Here is a 25,948-nt window from a genome sequence, read left to right as displayed (position 1 = left end):
TAGAATATAGTCATATTTCAGTACATCCATGTGCAGTGGTGTTAAATTTTTTTAGATTTATTAATTTTTAAACGCATTTATAAAACCAGTAGTAAAATTGATGTTAACATTATATAGTGAAATAATTAAGATAAAAAAGTATATTTTATAGTCTCTGTGATCCCACATTTGACAAGAATTAGCCATTTTATTATTCAAAAAATGGGCACGAATGCACATTTGAAGATAATTCTAAAGATACTGATTATAAGCTATGTCTCTGGCCATTCAAATGTGATAAACATCCTACGAATAATGGTTGTTTTATAATATTTATTGACCTAAGAATAAGGTTGTATTTTTTTAAAATACGCCATTTCTATTGGCATTTCCCAGTGGTTAAGCTACAACATACGGCCGTAGCCATAAGTTGACAAACGATAAATGAAGTAGGGAGTGAGATTAATAGTTACCACAGGTTTTTAGTGGGTACATAATATTATGTAGCATAACTGACTTTACGTATTTGCGACATATATCTATACCTATAGGCAGTATAGGGCTCCATACTAGGCGATTATTTAAAGACTACCTTCTAAGAAAAATAGACTAAAGAGAATCTTCATGTATTGAATGTATACTTTGTATCAAAGGTAAACAAATATACAAGACCGCCATTTATTTTCAAGTCCTGTACATTAAAGCTGAAAGTACGGAAGTCACATTTCTATCATTTTTGCGTAAAGCATGCAGATTTAAATGTATATTCACGTTCTCTTAATGCTGATAATTTGGGAGTCTAATGTCACATGGTTTTCAAAATACTTACTTCTTAAACTATGGTAGATAGTCCAATCATTATACTCTAGAGCTGAAAGAGTGAATGTTCAATTTAAGTCATTTTTGCTTTAATCTATAGCAAAAAGATTAATTTCAAAAGTGCGGAAGTCCAACATAAGGAGTTTTAGTCCGAAATAAGGAGTTTTAGTCCAAACGCGAGTGAGTACTTTAACTATGTTAAAACTGCTCTCCTGCAAAATATTGAATATGTGACTTTCAGGCTTTGAGCCCTAGGATACATCTATTGTATTGAATTAATTATACTAATATATTGTTAGGAATAATTCAAATGTATTTTGTATGACCGTCAGGTAACATGACCTAAGCCTAAAGCCTAACGAAATGTATGCAATACAGTAGGCTCTTAAGGCGAAGGCTTAAACTTTTGCTCATAATATTATTGTCTATGACTGCAGCGTTGTCTAAATTAATTAAATATAATTTAATTTAAAAAAATAGTTTCTATGCCATTCAATCACATATAAATATAGATTGTTTTTAAAAATAAAAAATAATTTTACCTAATGATTTTCGATGTGTACACTGTTTTCAAAAATATATAAATTTGAGTCAAAGAACTATTGAAACTTCATCAGTAGTAATATCGTATTATTTTCTTAGTTTACGTAAATATACCTAACAAGTATGCTTTTTTACTATGATCTTCACAGACTACCTCTTTCCAAAAGTTACCCTTCACCACTGCCTATGTGTTAATAGTAAAACAACTTATAACAATGAAAACTGTTTATATATTGTGTACTATACTTATCATATGTTCCACAACTGCTTTGATATCAAAATTTTGTGTCGATCCCGTCATGCAGATATTAAAATGAACATTTGGATTGGGTGCACATTTAAAATGAGTATCGATCTTAAAACGCAAAACCGGCGTTAATTACATTTCCATCGCGCGAATCAAACGTCAATCCATCAGAAACATTCCGAATTCAAAATATCTCTAAAACAAATTTCCAGGGGGACCCAACCCCGGCCGGCGGCGGGTCCGGGGCAGGGGTGGCATTACATAATCATGGTCCGGGCAGCGCGTCAGCACCAGGGCATACCACCCGCCTGCGCTTATTGTCATCATAATTGCAGCAACAGAGAGGCTTTCGCGTATGTGTTCAGGTGCACCAACACAGCGGAGCCCACGGATAATGTGCCTAATTTTGAGTTTTCCTCGGGAAATGCTGCATCGCGAAAGTGTAGCGTGAAATGCAAATAGCCGTCGGTTGTAGCAAATAGCTCTGCCATGCTTAATTTGGAATTATTTCCGATTCGCCATTGTCACTCATTTTTCATTATATTATTGACGGTTGTAACTTTCAACATATTTACTGTTTATGTACAACGGAAAACCCTACAAAATTTATATTTTAAAAGTAAGCATATGTATATATAAATATATATAGGTATATATATGTAATAAAAAAATCGGTGCCTGTACTTATTTACGCGCGTTAGAAGTTATATTTCTTTGGCGTAACAAAACAAAAACAAAACTTGTGATAACCTAGATTCTTTGACTAGCTCTTAATAATCTTGTTATTTATCGTTGTTTTTATTTTTAAAGTAACAACTGTCAGTCTGACGTTTAATCGTTTGTTTACGTAAGGAATTGCAAATGGCTGACAAAAATAAATTCTTTGCTTAGGCAACGGAAAAATTCTACTATCAAACTTACACTTGACTGATTCGCAGCTATTTTCATACTGTCGTAACGGTGTGCGCGCGCAGCTCTCAATTTTAATCTCGCCCCAAAAGAAGCATAACTTCAAAAATAAATAATTACACCTTTGTACCTACCTACTTTCTACAATATCAAGGTACCTACTTGTTTTGTTTTCAAAAACATATACTTATGCACTGTAATCCTTTACAGTTTATATTATCATGTGATATTAACAGGGCGACTATTTTTGACGTTGGTAACGCTATCGATGTATCAGAAAATTGTAAAGGGTCCTCGAAACAGCTCAAACCTGTCAATCAATTATACCAAAATCTTCAATTGATGTGCATCTACACAAAATAGTAAACCACTAATTTATCACTGTCATCCGTAATAATAATTATTTTGATTAAAAGATTGTGATTTCTGGTGTTTGTTGTATTTTTATCGTCTCGAAATTAGTCAGTGCATTAGGCCTTCATGTCTTTAAGCCCGCCACTGGATATTAAGATTAAGCAAATCGTTCATATAAAATTCGATTTAATAATTAATTTATCATGTTTCTTTGACTAACCGATGAATATCTACAATACAGATAATACCTATTATTATAGCATTTTGAATGCGTAATATTATAAAAATGAACTTACAAAATTTTAGATAACCTTAAAAATATTCTACATTAGAAAAAACTTGAAAAAATATGGTGCCGGGAATTTGAGCCCGCATCCATTCAATATCGGGCAAAGTGCTTTCGCAATTTACCTCCATTCACCCGACCGAATTAATATTAAATTAACTAATAGCCAACTGAAACGTTTCTAAAATTTCGTTATTATTGGCGACCGGCTTTTGTGGTTTGAATCATGATAACAATACTATTTTGATTTCTAGCCTGTGTCAGAATCCTTCCAAAATGTTCGTCTTAACGTACTTGTTAATATTTTTTTTAATAAACTATTTCATTACAAGATTTAATAATGTAACATAATTCGGAAATCTTGAAAAAAGTAGTGCCGAGCGGGACTCAATCCCGTATTCAATGGTGGATATTCGCGACTTTCTCCTATATATATATATATGTTGTGCGTAATTGTTGTAATAGTGCAAGGGTGTATATATAGGTGATCAAACAAAACACCGCCAATACAAATTTGAATTAAATCTATAATATGTATCATCCATACAAAACTCCACAGGTCTCAAAAAAGTTTAACATATCGCCAATAGAAATTAAATGATAAAACAGCGCGACTTCGCGACTATAATACGTACGTTAATTCCGTATGAACGTTAATGACAATTTATTATTGCCATACTAAGCAACAATAAGCTCGTTGTAGCTTTCTATATTTTCCTCCTGATTTTTCATCAGTACCTACATTATTTTATGTGTCAGTCTCCAGACTTTTCGAGTAGAATATTTATTATTTCAGCGCTGTCAGCATACAATAATATTCAATTTCGTGTAAAATAATTTCAATTCTCACAATGTGCAAAGACATCAGCTGTCTCTATTGATTTATGTCATTCATAACTTCGCAAGTCTCGGACGCGAATATTATGGGATATGTTTTTTTTTCGAATCACAGTCCCTGGTGTGTGTATGAATGTTCCTATGATATATTTTTCTTTTATGTTGGCATATTTTAATTTTCAAACCGCACGCCGCGGTTTTGGAGAACACACCGGCCAGCCAGCCTGAAGACGTTGCCTCTAGGGATGCATTCGATTCCCACGTATCAATACAATGGTAGTAACGATAGCATCAATCGATACTATTTGTGTGTAAGATTCAATACTGCACAATGCACATACATTAATATTATTACTAGGACTTTTGGAGCTTACACCTTTGTTTCCAGTTTGAGCAGTTGAACTACAGTTTACAACTATATATTATTATATATACATATATAACTAAATACACATGTAAATTCTGAAATCCAATAAGATTACTGTAATAATGATGTTAACTGATAAATTCATTTATTTTCACCACATTTATACAAAGTAAGCTATTCATAACTAAGAATGCATGCATTTTTCTCATAATACAGAGTAATAATACAGAAATATCTTTATTAAGAAAAAGTATTTATCAAGAAAATGTAATCAGTGAGCAATTAACCAATTAAACAATTAACCCTTTAATCTAAGTAATCCCGATATTTTTATTTCGTTGACAAATTATATTATGTGAATAATCTTTTTTACATAATTGATAGTGTTGATAGTCTTTGGGCATTATTTTGGTTGACAACAATACTGATGTATTCACAAGTATTGATTATCGATAGGTACTTTCTTTCAATATCGCATCCCTAATTACACCGTTTTGTAGCTCATTGTGTAGCCATCATTGCACACCGTCAATGTTGCTAGGATGCAACTTTTATTTCCTCCGTACTTTCGAAATTTAACTGCACGACCGCAAATGATTATTTATTATTGAAAATGCTTCGTAAATATTTTACGCCTGGCAAAACTGAGTTTCGATGCATAAAACTGATGGAATGCCTACAAAATTACAATCACGTACGTTTATGCTGTTTTTGCAAACACAAGAGATCGATAACCGAAGAAATAAGTTATTAGGTACAAAAACAGATAAACCTACGATAAGAACTAACACATGCCGTTACAACGTTTTAATATTAAATATTCTTCAATCAACCCTTCTCAAATCAGGTAAAGTTAAAATACCATTAGTTCATCGACATATTTTATCAATTAGTCAATTCAATGATTTTGAATTGACTAATTGACAATGTAGTCCTCTAGACATTTAACCCGATGTGCTTGGGATTTTAAATTACGGTTAATCCAAATAGAATCAAAATGCATCTGACCAAAATAGAATGAAAGCTAAGAGAATTTCGTCGAAACACAAACGAAAACATCGTGTTTTAATTTCTTTTATTTTGTTAACTGCCAATTCATGGTGGAACTGCGTTGTATTGTTGTTATTATTTAATAAAACGCATTTTTTTGTTGTACTTATTCCACTTTTAATTTCCAATTTTTTTTAAAAATTGCGTTTTATTAAATAAAAACAACAATCGTGTTTTAAAACAACCATTGTTGGCATTTTTAAAATTGAAATTTCTTGATTATCATTGTCATATTTTTAAATGATACTCATTAGTATAAGTAGTAAAGCTGCATAATATTAACTGAATAATTGCAAATTAATGGTTAATAATATAGAGGATAAATTATTTAATTGTTGTTTTATCGGCAGTTAACTATAATCAATTGATGCATTGTGGATACAGAATACAAAGTAAATCACTATGTATACTTTTTTTTAATTAGTATATTACTAAAATGGCCTCTATTTGACTTATTGAATGCTGATCGTGATAGTGTGAATATACGCGAGACGCGAATTATTTTACACTGACAGCTGATGTGAATAATTGTCACTAGCCTCTACGCGCAGGTTCTTCTACGCATCAATGTTTATTTATTTACATTTTTTCATTATTCGTTACAGCCAATAAAAGGTAAATAGTGTATAGCGATAGTAAAGGCTAGTATTCGAAAAATACAACAGGAATCTAGCTCGATTTCATTAGTATATTGGTGTCTTTCTCCTCTTCCCAGTTCCCCCATAGTATCATTCGTATTCATAGGTATGCAAAAACCATATCCAAAAACGATATAAGTAGTAATAAACACGTATTAGATAAAACCGAGAACAATAATTTCAAAGAATCACAGACAATAATTCTTAAGTTTCGTGTACAAGATAAACAGTACTTTACTTTCAGCATTAGGTATATTAGGTATTATGTCGAAAATGTTTTCTCCCCACAGAACAGATAATACTGAGTTCCCTGTTTCTCCCCAATATAATGTACGTAGGCATGTGGTACTGGACAAAAGTGAAATTGTGCAGGGAATTAGTTTCAAAGGACGGCACGTGCCACGTCTCGTTATACTCTGCATACCCACATACTGATTTGTATTCTTAATGGATTTATACTAATTAAGTAAATTGTTAGTAGGTAAATAAAATTTAAGTATTTTTAAATCACATTGATATCAAAAGCAAATAGATTATATTATTATTATCCGCTTTTATAACTCTTATACACGAGAGCGCACTATCTCTTTTTTTCCCTTATTAGATTTACTATAGAGAAAATAAAATAAATATTTAATATACATAAGACTTCGAGTATAATAAAACTATTATGCTTACAATACTTTCATACTTATATATGTTTCCTTTATTATACAATATCTACCCTGTCACCCTTGCGCTACAAAGATATAGTTAGGTATATACTCTAATAATATATTGTATTACTTATGTGAATCGGTAGTATAATATTATGACTAATTCGTAATATATTCGAACATTACAATACATTTATATATCCGACTTGCTTCGTTTTAAAAAGGTACATCGTACTGCTTTCTAATTAAACTATTTTTATTCACAATATCTAAGAATGTAGTAGCATTCTTTATTGAGCTTTAAACAAAATAAAAGATAGTAATTAGTGATTGTATTTAAAAGTTTAATTGGTAAAATACACTGCCAGGATTCCGTTTGTTGTGACCGTTGTACGTTCAGGTGTCATTCTGTACAAATTCCAAAGGTACGTGTCTAAAAGATGTTCTAAAATCAAAATTACATACAATATTACAGTTTAGATTAGAGTATACAGAATAAGCTTTGAATAATTTTGGTAGTTCACATCGCGATCTAATCTTTTTTTAATACGCCATGGCACTGTGTTGTATTATAAACATGTCTAACGACAATGATTACGTAGCTTCATTATTTGATTCAAGCTTTGGGCTGTGTTGCTTTACTTTCCATGACTAATTTCTTTGTTAATTTAATTTTCCTTAACCCTTTAACCTGACTGAGAGCCTTTTGTTAAATTCCAAAGCTTTGACGTATCCCTTTGTTTGCTTTATTACAAATTATCAATCATTATTTCTGTCGCGTGTTTTCTGATGTTATACGATTTCATTACATTCATAGACTGAATGCTCTGGGCTCAATTTATTAATAACAGTATTAAGTAATAGTTTCTCCAAAATATTGTTAATTTTAATCAATATGTATAATAAATAACTAATAAAAGAACAGCTATATATATCAGCATTAGAGAAGTACCTACCTACATTATTAACTCAAATAATTTATTACGAAATCAAAATAATAGACAATAATGAAAGTCATGAAATTTATATTATTTAATAAAAGCTTTCATCACACATGTTATCGGTATTTTAAATGTAAGTATGTACTCATATATAAAAGCTTAAAAAATGTTTTTCAAAGGCATATCGAAACATAATATTATAAACAAATTATTGTGAACCTCCACAGTAAAAAGATTTATCTCAACGTTTTTTTTTACAATGAAATGGTTATTAAAAGCCTAATCAAGAACAACATGCATATGCCAGTAAACAAATGAACATTGTTTAAAAAAAATATACTTATATAATTATTTACAAATTTGCATTCCACCGCGAATGGAAATAAATGTTTAAATTTAAAACGTCAAAATTGATGCAATGTGAACTATCCAAACTACATTTAATTTGATAACAAGATGTTTTTGGTATTTGTATATCGCTACAGAAGGTGACCGTATACAAACTGCATCTATGCAGAGATTAGAGATGAATCGTTGTAAAAATATTACAACTAAAATAAAACCACACTTTCATATTATAAGTAGGTATATTCCTAAATATAGGGTCTTATCCAGTCATATTGGTTCCTTTGGAACACTATTCTAGATATAAAACATTTTAATCAGTTCTACTGCACTTCGGAATATTAACCAATAACACAACTGCGGGGCATAAACGAGTGGCAATGATCAATAATAATCCTACACACAACCAAATTTTAATACATTTACGTTGAAAGTACATACTTTAGTATGACCTCTCATCATTGGAAATAATCGGCTTTCACACAAATAATTTCAACAGAATGAGCAGGAATGATTGAACAGAATAGTTTCGTCCAGCGACCAGAATTCCATTTCGCCGCAAATTGGCTTCCATATTTTATAATTCATCCGATAACTAGAGCTCGACATAGCGGTACAAACCAACATGACAATATTTTGGACCTGTCCAATACTGTGTACCTACGCTACTACTTACAAATATCTACTCGATTATCGTGCATTTAATCATCAAAACCGCAACATTCATTAATTTGCTTATTTTAAACAATTATCGCAATTTATATATTACTTTGATATTATGATTGATTTTACATCACAGTGACCTATTTATTTTTTATTTTAACTAAAACCTACCACACAGTGACGTTCCTTGATAAAGTGCTGCCCTTAAGCAGATTTAGAGTACCATCCCTCTTCATTTTAGCCTCAAATTGAATGCAAATTTCTTGGGTGGACCGACCTATTTTATTAGTTATCATCTGCTAATAATTAGAGCATTTCCACAAACAAAATAGTCTCAAACATCGATGTTTTAGGTAGGTATATGTAGATCTGAGGCCCTGACAGGTTTGGAGGCCTCCCTGTAAACATTTTTCACGTGCGCTAAAACGCCATTGAGTATTAGGTACAATACAAAAATAGGACATAGGATAGGTTATCAGGGTTTTGAAGGTTTCCATTATTTTTTAAACTAAGATGCCGACACTTTTTAACGAATCAACTGCGTTGTCTGCTTCACGGAAAACCACAACTCCCCCTAAAAATTATAATACTCGTTTTCATTTCTTCGTTTGCCGCACTTCATGCACCGCACTTCATGCACCGCACGACATTTTTTTAAAAATGACTGTTCACTGTATTGTCACATTAATGTAAACTAAATTCTAATGATAAATATAACCATTAAATAATTAACGAATTCACATTTTTAATATTATGTAAGTTAATGGCAAGTTTATCTTTGAATTAAAAAAAAAATATTTTTCTTTGTAATATTTTTCGATACGCATTAATGAATTAAAACACTTTAAAAATGTTAATTGTCTCCAATTCAAGCTTCGTAATTTTTCGCCAGGTGCCTCTAACAGGGTTGAATTTACTATTGGCTATAAGGCCCAAAATTTACTCCAGTGGGTCTATTCTATACTTATCGAACACTAAATTGATAAATAGTATCAAACTTAGGGTAGGTTTGTATCAAAATATTAGCACTTATTGTAACAATTACACGAAGCCGGTTTTTATTGTTGCAATAAGTGCGATATTTTAACAGCAGCAAGATAGGTGCTGTTAAAATATAGCACTTATCGCAACAATAAAAACCGGCTTCGTGTAATTGTTACAATAAGTGCTAATATTTTGATACAAACCTACCCTAAGTTTGATAATATTTTTCACTTTATCACTTTAGCGGTCGATAAGCATAGAATAGACCCACAGGGCCTGCAAAGTTAATTTAAAAAATCGCTCGCGAAGGGTATCTACTTTCAATAAAACATAATATATATTATTAAAATCAATTTATTTGGTACCTACTAACCAACTTCTGTAAAAACATATCAATCACAAGATTTCTTTGATAGATTTTGAGAATTTAAACGTAATATTTTAGGCCTCTCGGTGCGTAAATCCGACACTGAACGGAACACTATATATATAAATATACATATAATAATTGTACATATTTATATTATTATTAATAATTATGTGCAAATATTCTGGTTTATTTTACAATATCACTTTTTACGATACATTGACACGTCGAATCAGTTGCACAAGAATTTATCTGCTAGAACATCGCATGTATCACAAACTGTGAGATATTATGACAGAAGGATTGTTTCTATAATGTTCGCCATAAAAACGAGAGAGATGTTTTATTGCGAAGACCAAATTGCCTTTTAATATTTTTACGATTCGCTGTTGGATTCTAAAACTGGCATTAGCACATATAATATGAACGCGACTAATAGGTGAAATTAAACATTATATTGTGTAAAATATTTTATTATTAAATCTCATTTAACTATCATAATAAAATACTATCGACCGAGGGTACTTGATGGAATTAAAATGTATCGTAATAATATATTATAGTACCTACCTATACATCAAGTGGTTTGCAATCCCGGATTTGTTTATTTTAAAATGCTTAAATTAAAAATATTGGAATCCTGGTATTTCGGAATAGCTTCCAATTTTGTGAAAAAAAATACATAAGTATAAAGAAAATAAATAATTTCTCACAAAAACACTAAAAGTTCCTAAAGTTATAACTTAACTCCTATTAAACAATAATTTTCTAATTATAGGTATACGAAAATTATTGCGCCTACTTTACAACTCAATAATTACTTTTATTAATAATTTACATAACTATGATTTGTTGGTATTTATAATATCTTAGACGCTATTGCCGTTTGTTGTAATACTTTTGAACCGAAACCGGAAAGGGAACCTTTGATTCAAAATCTTAAGTAGGTACCCTGAACTCAAACCCTTTATGAATGTCGGGGTTCCGGAGTTTACGTTGTCGTTTTTTGCCATTGTTTACTTAAGCCAGTTATTCTAAAAAAAACATAATATTATGTAATACACATTCCAACGTAATATCTTACGGATGTTTTTTTTTATAGTGTATATGATACCAAAAAATATGGTATCCATATGCTCCACTTTGTTAGAATATCTTTAAAAAAATATATCATAGACACACCATGCTGTTTAAGTTTTGAAATTGAAATAAAGACATTGGTTTTTTAATGAACCTGGAGCGAACCCCGTTCAATTTTTCAACTAGAACTAAACCTTTAAAAATCGGAGATTATAACAACTCTGGTTAAAACCACTTTTTTAGTTCTTTTTTGGTACGTAGTTCATTCTTCCTTGGTGTCAACACTTTTGAAAATTAATTAGGTATAGTAAATGTAAAGTACTTATAGTCCTAAATTAAGAGCGTACTTTAGTAAAACAGCAAATAGTTTTCAACAGTAGGTGCGACGAAATTTGGCACTCGTTGAGAATCGGAGACCGACAGTCGATGTGTGTACACGTCGATTTGTTTTGTCATGGCATCGGATGAATATATTCTTGAATCGTCTAAAGATGACTAAAAAACTTTACTATGTACTTGAAAAAGAAAACATGCCAATGACTATACTATTATTATTAGTAATATAACAATAAACATAACATTAAATGGACGCATGTTAAATTTTTATGACAAATTATATTTCGTTCGGCACGCGACATTTGCACAATCCGCGCATCGCCTAGCCACGATTTTTTTAGACAATGCCTCAACTGAAGTATAGCCTTAATAGAAAGTATAAAGCGAATATATTTTTGAATTTGATTTATTACTAGAATTTTATTACTCACCGTGATAATAATAATTACATTAAATTCATTATCACGTTTGATATTTTATTGAGATAGATACATACGTATTAGACGGTTTCATTTCATCAACACTTTTACCGCTATATACTCCAGTTTTAAAATAGCCCTTTACGTGGAAATATTTTACATTAAAAACATACCGAAAATCAATAATCGCACATATTTGGGGTACGGTCGTCATCTTGGAAAATGGTAAACAAACTTATGTTTTCAGCTAAATCTCATTAATAGCTGAAAGTAACAAAATAAATTCAAATACAACCTCACGGAAGGTTAAAAAAAACATATCTAATGCTTCAATAGTTTTTTTTTATATTATTTGCAACAGTTACCAAGCTGTAGGTTAGGAATAAATGTAAAAACCGTTTTTTATTTTTTATTTACGTAACGATTGTGTTAGGATATTTTTTTAATTCACTGTTCATCTTGTGCACTATTTAAAAAAATGGCTAAACATTTAAAATCTGTGCAGCACTTTTCACTGTAAACGAAAGTTACACACAAGCAAAACATTGGCAGATTACTTACAGATAAAACATAAAACATTTCTGAATAACTGAAAATACTCATTTTCCAAGATGGTGACCGTAGTATATCATATAAGAGAGTTGATTATTGGTATGTTGTTACTGGGCATACAATACATACAGATTATTTAACGTCTCCCCTTTGGGGTAATTATGACTGAATGGACTAATAGTAAAGATCGTTGTATCCGGATAGTGAGTGAATAGATACACCTACGTTTAACGACAATACTGTCTTGAATATTTTAATAATATAGCTGGTATATTCATAATTTTAGATATTTAAATTTTTAAGTATCGGTCGGTAGCTTTAAACTTTAATTCGAAGGTGTTAAGACATGCCAGCCGTTCTGTTATGGTGCCCGCCCCCTACGCCTTCGTCGGGCCATTCCCGTCACCGATGATGTTCGCAAATATTTCATGTTTTTATTTATGATCTGCTAATACACGTGAAATGCGTTTCTCCAAATCACCTCAAGAAAATTACAATCTCTCACCTGGCACACGGCTATTGAAGTCTGTTTGTAACGACGTTTTAGAGGCTGCTTTGCCGCGACAGGTTCCATGTCGCTTGGAACAATAGGTGTCGGTCGTAAAATATTTGATGCGTTTACAATGCATGCTATTAGTTAAAATACAATGATTTATGCACCTCAGAGTGCAACTATCTTGGGATAATCCTTTCATCATCTCAATTCATTATTTTAATACACTGAAACGCACCACATGTTCTCACATTATTACAATACTGTACTTATCTAATATATTATCTATTATTTTGTTTCAGGGAAAAGCTTTTCAATCACAATAACAATATCTACAAATCCACCTCAAATAGCAACATACGGTAAAGCCATCAAAGTGACAGTGGATGGACCCAGAGAACCTAGATCTAAAACAAGTAAGTTGCACACTCGATATAACGTTGTCTTTTTTTCTTTTATCGTATCGTTGTTGAACTGTTAACACCTCTAAAGTCTAATGTGACAAAATTGATATTTTATAACATGAGAAACAAAAAACTGCTTTCTGAACACAAATATAAAGATAGATTTTAATTCTGTTTTTATAAGTCTGTGAATAATTTGCTTTAATTTAAATAACATGTAGTGGGGAGATTGTAATCGTCAATATCAGGACATAATAGCTCCAATGTAATGATTACATGCGTTTGTAATAAATAGTATCGTCACCGTACTGGCAGAAGTTGGTAGGTGACAAAATTGAGAAAAATGAGTTAAGTGTACAGCGAGATTTTTGGGTATCAAATCTTCGTCTGGAATAACTCAGTAGGTGAAATTTTTATTCCAGTTTGTCAAAAATAGCAATTTATTTTATCAGTAAGTACATTAATGAAAATTATACACAAGCAATTGTTGGTAAAGTCACTTCCCGTTAAAAGCCACTCATAATATTCTTTACTATCAAGAAAATAGACTGGAAGAAGTTGGTAGGTGTGCACTTACTGATTTATGCCTGACAGCAATGTGTTGAACGTCAATCTTACGTATATGTCAGTTCGCTGTAATTGTCAGTAATTGGGCAGTCAATGTTAATAAATCTCTCCGTAAAAATGGATTACCATACAAAACCAAGAACGGAAGAGATCATGAAATGCCAGGCAAATTGCATAAAGAAGTTAATTTTGATACATGTAGATTTCGATGCACAAATAGGTATACATATTTTCTGGAAATGAGATTTGTCGATCATTTTGGTGTTTAGATTATTCAAGACAAAAGGATTACCTTAATAATATTAATGAAAATTCTCAAATTCAAAAAAATGCGAATATTAGACCGAATCATGAATTATCCAGATCATATTACTTGGAAAAAAATGGAACTGCTCATCGTGTGTGTCAAAAATTCTTTATGAACACTTTGCACATTAGTGATGGACCTATAATAAATGCGTTCAAGGCAAAAAAATCCTTAGGTCTAAATGGAAAACCTGACCAACGAGGAAAACACACCCCATAAACCCCCGAAGAAACGGTCACTAGGGTTAAAAATCACATTTAAAAGTCTCCTGTGACTGAATCACATTATTGCCGGAAAACAACTTCGAAAAAATATTTGGATGCGTCACTCTCTATTGCTAAAGTGTACCAGTTATAAATGTTGCTGAATATAAGGACGAGAAAGTTGTCTCTCCTCTCAAAACCTCTTGTTTTATAAACCAAAAAAAGATCTCTGCACTCTTTGTCAAATGTATCAAAATGCAATTGGTACAGAAAGAGCTTCTTTAGAGGTTGAATATTAATGTCATAAGCAGAAATAGGTGGAATGTAATGAAACAAAAGAAATTGATAAAATGAATAAAAAAATCGATGCGAGACAGATCGTAATTTCATATCTGCTACATTTATTTTGACATGCAAAGTATTTTGCAAATTCCTTCTGATTCAATTTCCAAAATGAATTATTCAAGGAAAAATAATGTTTATAACTTGACCGTCTACGAAGCTGTTTCACCAAACGATGCATATTGCATATCTTGGACTAAATTGAATGGAAAAAGAGGAAGTGCTTTATTTTACTGGATTAAGCAGCTGCCTTCTGAAATTAACTACTTGAGATTATTCTATGATACATGCGGCGGATAGAAAAGAAATCAGAATATTGCAGCACTTCTCCTACATATCGTAACTACCACAGAAATATATACAATCGAGCAAATATTCCTAGAATCAGGTCATACACATATGGAGGTAGATTCTGTCCACAGCGCAATCGAACATATTCCATGATTGATTTGCTGAATATTTTCCGCTCTGTCCGTTCCACGAGAAATCGTAAATCTGCTCGCCCTCATAAGACAAAGCAGTTAGTTTTTCTGAAATTTTCGATTTTGCCGCATTACACAAGGGTACAATTAGTAATAGAAAAATAGATGAGGATAGAAACACAGTTTATTGGCTAAAAATTAAATGTTTAAAATTTGAAAAATAATATAATAATTCAATATCGATACGATCATAATGGTGAATATAAAAAAATATGGTACTTTAACCAAACAGTACCAAAAATATTTACGAACATTACAAGAAGTAGAGCCGCAAGAAGTCTTGAATCTGGAAATAATTTATCAATATAGGAAATCCTATATCGATTGCTAAGAAAAAGGATCTCGAACGACTTAGGAATGATTTCAACAGAACTGCATGGATTTTATAAAAGTTTACCGGTATCTAAAAACAAGTGGACACACCTCCAGAAACGGAAACTGAAGATAACGAGGAAAATGTCGATTAGATTTTTTTTACCTTAAGTCAATATTTTTGTGGCTTAATTTTTATAATAATTTTTTTAAGATTGATTGTGACTTTACAACATTTTTACTGTTTAAATAAATGTGCCAATGATTCTGTAAATTGTGAATTTTTTTTGTGAAAACATTGTTTCCATATCGACAATCTTTTTATGTTTATTTATTTATTTCACATCCATTTATGTCGAATTTTATAATATTTTTACATGTTAATGTTGATATTTTATAATAATTTGATTTCATTTCATCTATCCACTGGTTATTTCTAATTCACATCTTAGTATCTATTCTTATACTTGCACTCATTCTTTGAGAAGCAAAACTTTGTAAGTGCAACCTTTTAAATAAAAACCTACAAAATGAATATCATTTGTTCGTTTATTTATACCAAACTTTATTTGTATCAGATTAGCATAAATCAATTTATATTTTGAAATTATAATGATCAACGAAACCGTATATATTGAAGCTAGAGGCTCTATCCTAAAAGTTCAAATTTTCATTTGCTGTTTTCTCAGAACTATCAATATGTTACTTACCAACTTCTGCCAGTACGGTGACGGTATATTCTTATTAAAATGAGCCATATTGTTACATCGTAGGTTTAATATCTCATGCTAATATATATGTATATGAAAGATCTACTTAATCTGTACATCTAGATTATAGATATTGCAGTTTTCATCACTACTTTATTCATTTTTGTTGTTCGTTAATAAAACAATAATAATTCAAAGCTACTTACTAAACCATTAGTATCATTAAACATACAAATAAGTTGACACCTACTTAACCAATCTGTAGATTATTCATACTAAAACAATTCCACCTAAGTTACTTTATACAATAGGTATTAGTGCAGGATCCCATAGACTTTTCGTATACATAATATGCGGAACGCATTCTGACAATTAGAATAGTTTCTAGGGGTCACAAAGATATATAATGTCGATGTTTCCAGGCGATATTAGTGGTCAATTTTTTTTTTGAGGTTTTAATTTTTTTTTCTTATAACCCACCAAAAATTGTTCTGAGTTCTTTAATAAAACCAAGACCGAATCACGGATTGATTGAAAATGCAATAATTGTACCATGCCATCGGCATGGTCGTAGAACGGTTCGTCCCATTTGAAAAAATAAAAATAGCGGGTAGTGCAATGTGTTCAAAATTATCGATTCTTAGGATCGTCCTTGGCTTATTTTTTTTTATTTAGTAGCATTTTTGTATAGAATTTCTATAGAATTTCTATACAATCATTTTGTATAGAAAAAACCTAAAACCTCAATAAAAAAAATGACCACTAATATCGCCTGGCAACATTGACATTATATATCTCTGTGACCCCTAGAGCCTATTCCAATTGCAATAATGCGTTCCGCATATTATGTATACGAAAAGTCTATGGGATCCTGGACTATATATATTTATCATTTATATAATATTTACTCAATGCGTTACATGTCTGAAACGTTCAGAATTTCGTTTCACACGGTGATAATGTATTAGTCTCTATGGAAAGCAATTATTTTTTTCTGATAATAGCTCAGTCAAATCATTTACAATATTTATTTATCTATCACAGCAAACAAGCGCATGTGGCAGCTTATGCGCTTCCAGACAAAGCATTAATACTCAATAAGAGTTAATAATCATATAGGTACCTACCACAAACAATGCCCCACTAAAATATAATAGACTAAAATAATCTTATACAAATAGAAAGGAAAAATGATGTATTATTCTATGCAGTGATGTTACTAGGCAAGGTGCCATACTAAGAATGCCGTCCTTTTTCATGTTTAGTCTCAAATTGTATGCAATAATAATGTGCTTACATACCCACCTATCTGATTATCTTAAACAGACAAATGTAACAAATGCAACCAAAATCTTATTACATAACATAAAATATAATCTACTGAGAATTAGGCTATTTATACGAAACCTACTCTCAAAAAGCGGTGGTTTAGTTACGTGGAATTCTGAGGTACTGACAGGCTTGGAAGCCTCTTTCTTAATTTACTAACGAAGTGGTCATATCGTCCACTTCATGGAAACCGTCAGTGCTTGAAAATGATGTCATGAATTTTACTTGCCGCCCTTTATAATTTACCATGGGATGTCACTGATTATTTGTAAGTAAATGTGTAGCATCATGATCTATTTTACAACGTTTTTATTGGGTCGTATTCTTGTTTGTCCCGTGGTTGTTTATCCAGTACAAATCTTGCAATCGATTTTTAGCTAACTTTCCGACTAGCTAGACATTAAATTTGAAACTTTTAGAATATTATTGGTTGCTAGGGTTCTGGGGTCCTAGCAACTAAATTATTAATATATACGTGCGTTACTATGGAAATCAATATGAAATATCAAAATGACATTTCATTATTCTATATTTATTCAGTATTTCTATCAAGTACAATTTTGATCGTTTTAGCTAGTCAAGTCAAGTTTATATGATTCAACAGAAAATTTAAAAACGTTGTATATAAAAAGTTCTTTTTATCTTGTAATTTTTTCAATAATATTTATAAATAAAATGTCTAAGCACCTACATCTTAGGTGAAATAGTATCTTATTGTGTATTAATATTCTAAATACATTGATAAATATCTTTGTATTTAAATATCTATGGCAAATATTATGTTATAAATCGTATTAATACACTACGATTCATCAAAAATAGTACCTACTTAGAAAACAGTACAAGTTAAAAATACGTTTTGAATGTTTGCCATGTTATAAATATTTAAAATTTAGTCTTCATAATATTTAGAACATGCCCACATTATTAGGACATTTCATCATGTTCAACAATTATATCAATAGCTTAATAATTATTTAATCAAATTTTCCGCAATGCGATGATTTTGGGTGAAAATCTGATTTATTTACATACTTTTTTCGTAAAATAAAATCAAATATGTATAAAAATAGTGTAATTTATAATATGTTTATTCATATTTTAAACATTATTTTAATCGTTATTTTGCAGTAGGTACTCAACTGTACTATCGCTCCGACGTAAAATACATTACCGGCATTTTATACGAAACACTGCTAATTTATGACATTAAAATGATTTTTTCTCCTCATCTTATCAATAGGCATTTACATTATATACCTACGCGTTTTTTTAATTGATGCTTTTCGGTTTATAAATCACAAAAATATTCATATCTACATTTTCCCACGGTATTTCATTTTATTTCGACTTATTTTATCAGTGGACTTCCGTAATACGTGCTTCAAAATTCAAAACAAAAACACACTATCTGTTACAGGCTGTTCATCTCTTGATAACGAGAAGTCCAGATTCACTCAAAACAACAGAGAACTAAAAAAAACAATCTAGGATTGTGTTTGTTCCCCATGTTAGAGTATTTTTAGGATTTCAACAACCGCTTATTGACCACAAACTAGAAAATATTTATGAAAACAACGGTGGTTATCAAATGTTTTTTCACTTTTGATAAAGCTGCAGATGTTTCAAAGTGAATTTTCGTATTATGTTTGTTTTGGATAATTATGATTGTTAAGAAATAAGTATAAAAATACATTATAGTACTTATATTCTATAAAACACGACAACATGCTACGAGGCCCAATGACAGTAGTGCATTTAGTAATATAAGTGAAACAATCACAAACACCCAGGCTTTGAGAAAGTCTCATAAATATATTGTGACCTCAACGGGGATCGAACCCGGAATCCCCGGATGAAAGGCCAGCGCCTTATCGATTGACTATAAGGGCCGCTCTTAGAAGGTCTATTACCTTTGTTATTATTAATACATATTCCATGTATGTAAAATGTCAATAACCACATTCGACCGACCCTAGTTGTAGCATATCGCCCTCCACAACGTGGAGATTGTATTAACAGGGTTATTATGAGGAATTGCTGTTCGCCTTTCACCTAACCTCAAACTGAATGATAGTATGTAGTATATCAATGATAGTAATGATAACACGATTTTTTTCAACTACGGGTTTGAACCCGCGATCCATGGCTGTAAGCACGGCTAGTATATAAACTAGGCGCCAGCCTGAATAATTTTTTAAATGAATTTATTTTTAAGACTAACGCTATTTTTTAATATCGGTAAATAGTATCCTGTTTCACAAGTAATATGTATTTGTGTCATCAAAATTACTGCCTTGCCGTTTTTTTCCAAGTGTCCAAGTAACAATTATACCCAAAATCCACCAAATGGATGCTTAGCGCCATATGCGCAAAGAAGACGAGTCCCAACTGGTGGGGCCGAGGCTCGCATCCCTCAAAGGGCCATTCAAAGAATAATGTTTTAATAGCGCCCAATTTAAGTGTAACAAAGAGGACGCCCTTTGGCCAAACTTAATATAAAGCAGAGGCAGAAAATAATAACCAGCCGTTATTTTAAACACACGCCAAAAGGTATTTCAAATATATTTCGTTTTGCCGTCATGGTGTAGATTTTTATAATATTACGTAGTATATTTTATATTATTATTGTTTTTATAATAATATATAATATACTTTATATCATTTTAATAATTTTAGAACTTTGTACCCTCGATATATTCATCACTACACATCTACGTATATACTTCAATATTTTCATTGATATGAAGTGTTTATTAAATCTTTCCAATATTAGGAGGTTGAGTATACGTTTTATAAATTAGCAATTTTTACTACACTGATACGCCTCTTTGCCTGATTACCTCGCATGAAATTAGATCAAATGATATAATATATTAATATAAGTGAATATTATCATCACAACACGTCATATTATGCAGCAATAAAAAATAAATAGATAATATAAAAAAATATTTTTAGAATATATTACTAACATCATTTTAAGTTATGTTAAGTTATGAACAGTTATGTTAAGTTATGAAGCATATGGGTACTCTACGAAACGTAATATTGATCATTTTGCTTAAATTATGATTGTATAACATATTAATCTAATTCATTATGAACATATACCGTATATTCCTCAGTCTTTATTTCATTGGAATGATTGAATGATAGATAGTCCGACTGTATGGTATTAAAATATGAAAGGTCAATAATCATTAATTTAACTTTCAACAAAGCGTAATAATCCAGGGTCCACATTGACCACATTGTGGACCTTAGCATACATTTTTAGAACAAATAGTTGTTATCCAATCTACCGGATCTACCCTAACCCTAAATTGACCTCCAATTTTTTATTTTCACTTTTACCTAACTATAACATAGGGCTTTACATTGTGAAAGCAATCTTAACAGACATTTTTAGAACTAAAAGTCAATCTACTCTACTACAACATAATATTGTGAATTTAGTCAGATGTACTTAAGTCTCAAATTTAAAACTCGTGACTTTAGAGTGGCTTTTGAAAGCATAAGCAAAAATATAATTTCAATAGGGCTACATGGGGCTTTCTTACATTTACTTCCAATAGCCACATATAACATAGCCATTATTTCAAAATTTAAAAACGACGCCGAAAAAAATTCAATAACTCGCAATTAGGGATTAAAATCCGGAACGATAATACAAATACCGGTATACGTGAAATATATGGGAAAAAACATTATCTAGAAACCAATAAATATATAGGTGTATATAAATCTCTTTAAAATAATAATTTGTTATAGCACATGCCATTGCTGGTCTTCAATGGCGTTGAAGGGCGACGGAAGTAAACCATACATCGCGTAACCCAAAGAAAAATACAGTCATGTTAAACATTTAACGTTGATAAATACATTTTGTTTCCACTTTCAATACCGAATATATCGGTATTATCTGATTCTTAAAACCGGTATTTCGGTAATGAAAAATACTGGGATATCGGTATTGCAATACCGATATCCTACTCGAAATTAATGCAGTAATTAACCCATTATCTTAAATATTGAATTATGTTTTCAATCAATCTAAAAATATATATCATCTACTAGGTACACGACGTGCACGCCCATGTGATGTGATTATCTGCCTTGAAGTGTTGACAAAATCATTTATTTTGTTTTATATATATTTTTTAATATGACTTTATTAAGCAATATATAATTTATTAATTTATGTTAGGAATTTATCACGATTTATGCCAAGGTTTAGTAATAAACTTAAATTTGAAAAAATACTCTTTAATACTAATTCATAACGATTTATGAGGTATAATACATAATATTTAATTATATTATAAAATTTAATTATATTAAGTAAATGCTTAGTCAATTAATGCATACATATTAATTATGTTATATTAGTAAGTATTATCAAAACTTACCGACAGTATATATATTTTAATCTATGTAGGTGAATGAAATGTACGAGTATTTATATTGATAATATAAATTGTTTTTTTTCCGTATATACTGTCATAACATAATATTTAATTGAGTGAACATTTTTTATTGCGTGTCACATTAAAAATATGGTGTATTATTTATTGTTTCAAAACTATAAAACCCTTTATTTAACGGAATCGTAATGCACTGTGAGTAGATAGGTATTCACTCAAATTATTCCAGTAAAGACAAAAATGTGTACCTTTATATTAAAAAAAAAAACATGGCAGTTGTAATTTTCTGCACGCGACTATATTTATCATTATTATTTTTCTGCGCACGTTGCCGATATTTGAAGCTATTTATTCACTCCCTTAGTGTACCCACCTACATTAAAAAAATTATAAACTAAAAACACAAAAAATATCGCTTCTATTATATAATACAAACATCGTCATCATTTATGGCACTACAACCCTTGGCGGGTCTTGGCCTCCTTTAAAAACTTTCTCCATCCTAAACGATCGAGCATCGATACTCTCCAGTTGCTTTGACCTAGCATTCTTAAATCTCCTGTGGCGCAGTTCAGCTATCTAAATTTCAGCCATCCAGGTCTTCTCTTGAGTACATAGCTCGCCTTGCTTGTATATCCTCCGACATTCCATGCACATAGCCAATCCAGCGCAGTATCTTTTCACCCCTATAAAGTGTGTACAGCTCCCCATTATACCGACTTTTACCTCCAAATGCCACTTTCTTGAGCAGCCCCAAATATCTTCTCAAAACTCTTCTCTCAAAGATATCCATATTAATTTTCTCATCCTATTTGCTGAGTGCCGAGGATTCTGATTCATACGTTAATACTGGGCGCAGGGGAGTTTTTTTGTTTTGATTTTTGGTAACATACAACATAATAACTTACTGCATGAACAAACATTATTTATAAACCTGTTATATATTGACTTTGGCGACAATTAATATCATTGACTCAGCGGCAATTTTCTTTGACGCTGATAACGCAATTTATTCATCAGAAAATTTAAAAGGGGGTCTCGAAATAGTTCAAACCAGTCATACAATTATTAAATTATAACCAAAATCTTAAAAATATGCACACTTTTCACAGAGTGAGTATGAACATAACCAACTGCAAATTATATGAAAGGAGCGAACATAATCACTCTCACAGATACTTTCTTGAACACGAAAATAAATCAAAAATATTAATATGTGCCATCTCTGTCATCTTCAATAAAAACAGGAAAGGGAAAATATACATTGTTACTTTTTAACTAAGTACTTTGATGGTTGCAATTTACGGTTTTTATTTTATTCTACGGGGGGGTCCGACGCCGACCTCTCCCTTTTATGTGTGCGTCTGACCATATTAAATATTTTTATATGTGTGAATAACTACCAAGTGAGGGATAAAATAATTTTTAATTGCCACAAATACCACCCACTTTTATAAGGCATTATTTCTTTACGTATTTTGCAATATATACAAATTATTAATAGGTATGTTATCTATAATTTTATTTCTATTTTTAGAATCCTTTATTAATTTTGGTTTTTATTATAATTAATTAACTGCAGTGTCCAACGAAGCCATAGTTAAACATACTCCCCTTGTATCATGGCACTTCATTATATTCATTGAATTAACTGCTGTAGATATATCATTAGAGAAAACGTAATATGCTTTTCTAACAAAGATTTTTATTTCAGATTTTGAAATAAATTATCCGTAATTCAAAATATAAATAGTAATGCATGTGGACAGATAGAGGTATTTTTTACTGATCATAACTTAAATTTGATCAAAAAAATCTTTCTCTCTAACCTAATACATTGTCTTGATTTTAGGGAATCTTATAAATACTTAGGTAGTCAGTTGCCTTCTATAATTAAGATTGTTTTTACAATACGCTGACCTTAAATCTTTTTTCATGTGAATAGATGAAATGACAAATGCTCTCTGGCCTGGAGCGCCTGGTGGATCCCACCAACTTCGGGCGTTGGGTCTTAGTCAACTTGGCCATTTATCGCAGCGGCCATCATTCCTCGAACCCAATTTTCCTGGACACCTACGAGACCTGGAAAACTATAGAAGAAAACCCCCGCAACCGTCTCTACCTTCCGCCCAAGACTGCCAAGGATATAAACCCAACGCCAATGTGCAGCCAAATGGTGAGTTCATATTTGAATACATTGTCTCGACTATCATTTATATTATTAATTCAACAATATTGTAATTGTCTCAATGCTCGAAATGGAATATTTTATTTATTTATTTATTTTTATTTATTTATTTGAAAAAGACACGTTGAGTACATAACAAATTATTAATTCAGGACGTTCACAACATGACATTTAGAATAAAAATTACAAGTAATCAGTTAGGAAAATCAGAAAAAACAAAGTGGAGGAAAAAAAGAAAGCAAAAATAGTTTTATACAAAAGAAATAAAATTTAAGAAACAACAATGATTCAAAAAATACAAATTAAACAATAAAATAGAATTTAAAAAACAGAATATATAATGGATCGCCAAAAATATCTACATCTCTAGGGAGTGCATTGACCAACCGCACAGCCCTCGCTATTGGTGCCTGGTGAGCCTGACATGAGGAAACAGCTTTCACCCAAAATAGGTCATGGCTGCGACCACGCATGTAATTGACGGGTGTGTAAAAATTTATTTTTTCTAGAATATCGGGATTGAAAATGATACCACGTGAGAGCAGGGAAAAATGCTTTAAGAGCAGAAGTGACCTACGAGCTTCAAGAGAATGAAAGGCGAGCATGCCTTGAAGAAAGTTAGTCGGAAAATACTCGTTTGAGAAGGTGTCAAAAGGAAAATAATTATAAACTTTAAAATAGAGATGACGAAGAAATTTTTTCTGAACACGCTCTAAAACAAGCTTATAGGAAACTTCATAAGGACTCCAGATGATGGAGCCATACTCAAGAATACTCCGTACTAACGACACATAGAGTGTACGTAAAACAGTTGGATTCTTGAATGACTTGGCTTGTCTCATGACGAATCCTAGAAGCTTGCTCGCACGCAATGCCGTAGAAGTGATGTGCGAGCGAAATGATAAACGTGAGTCAAACAATATGCCAAGGTCTTTAATTTCTGATTGACGGTTCAGTAATCTATTTGACATATTGTAGTTGAAAATAATTGGAGATCTTGATTTCGAAAAGCTAATACACACACATTTATCAGTATTAAATTCGAGTTTATTTTTTTTATAAACACGACTTGTGCTTGGTAGAATACGGCTGTATTTTTTACCACAGTAAACAAATGTCTGTTTTAGAAATTGTGTTTAGGTACGGATCTATTTTTGTATTCCAACAAAATACACTATAAACATAACAATTGCAATACTCAGTCGATCGATCACGTGATATGTGAAGTATCACCAGTTATTTACCTCTGGTAATATCTCAAGTGCAGTTACCCAAGAATGAGGTCACTACGCACACAAGTGTGCTTAGATTGAGTCTATATTGACTTGTAGTAGTGACCATTTTAGATAGATAGATTTAGGCATAAAGTCCACTAAAGCGGACTTGCGGGGCGCTCGCGTATATTCTATGTGAATCATCGAAAATACAACGTAATCAAATACGCCAGCGCACACTGGATTTGACGACGCATTGTGCCCGCCCACCCCATGAGTTACCGTTGTGTGGCTTCTCAGCGGCCGAATTAACGAAAATACAACGTAGTCCATTCATTGAACACGGCAAACAAAATCACGCTTCTGGCAGCGTCGTCGATAAAACAAGCGAGAAGGCATTATTTAATAACAGTGAACTCCTTGTTTAGTTATTGCGTGCCGATATTTCGCTGGTAGAATGATGTCATCGTGAATATTAATTACAAGCCCCGAGAAATTTAATAATATTTTTATTGCTTTGTTATGAGAGACGCTGATAATAATAATTATTTTGTGCTTCTTGAGCCCCTTATTACATAGGTGAAGGGTAATGCGCGGG

At 31.4% G+C, this 25,948-nt stretch overlaps 1 protein-coding gene across 1 annotated transcript in view; it reads left to right on the top strand.

Annotated features, from left to right (window-relative positions):
- The window catches only part of LOC147068013 (protein lozenge-like), a 120,544-nt gene that overhangs the window by 17,631 nt on the left and 76,965 nt on the right, over nucleotides 1-25,948 (top strand). Inside the window, exons 4-5 of the mRNA XM_085952102.1 lie at nucleotides 13,168-13,281; nucleotides 23,894-24,124. Coding sequence (XP_085808228.1) covers nucleotides 13,168-13,281; nucleotides 23,894-24,124 — 345 coding nt within the window. The remainder of the gene's footprint in view (nucleotides 1-13,167; nucleotides 13,282-23,893; nucleotides 24,125-25,948) is intronic.

Source organism: Rhyacophila brunnea, unplaced genomic scaffold (genome assembly GCF_057557595.1).
Source record: "Rhyacophila brunnea isolate RB1 unplaced genomic scaffold, BYU_Rbru_1.0 scaffold_3, whole genome shotgun sequence".
In the NCBI taxonomy this organism is placed as follows: Eukaryota; Metazoa; Arthropoda; class Insecta; order Trichoptera; family Rhyacophilidae; genus Rhyacophila; species Rhyacophila brunnea.
The sequence above is the reverse complement of the archived record's forward strand: the minus strand, read 5'-3'. Positions and strand labels throughout refer to the sequence as shown.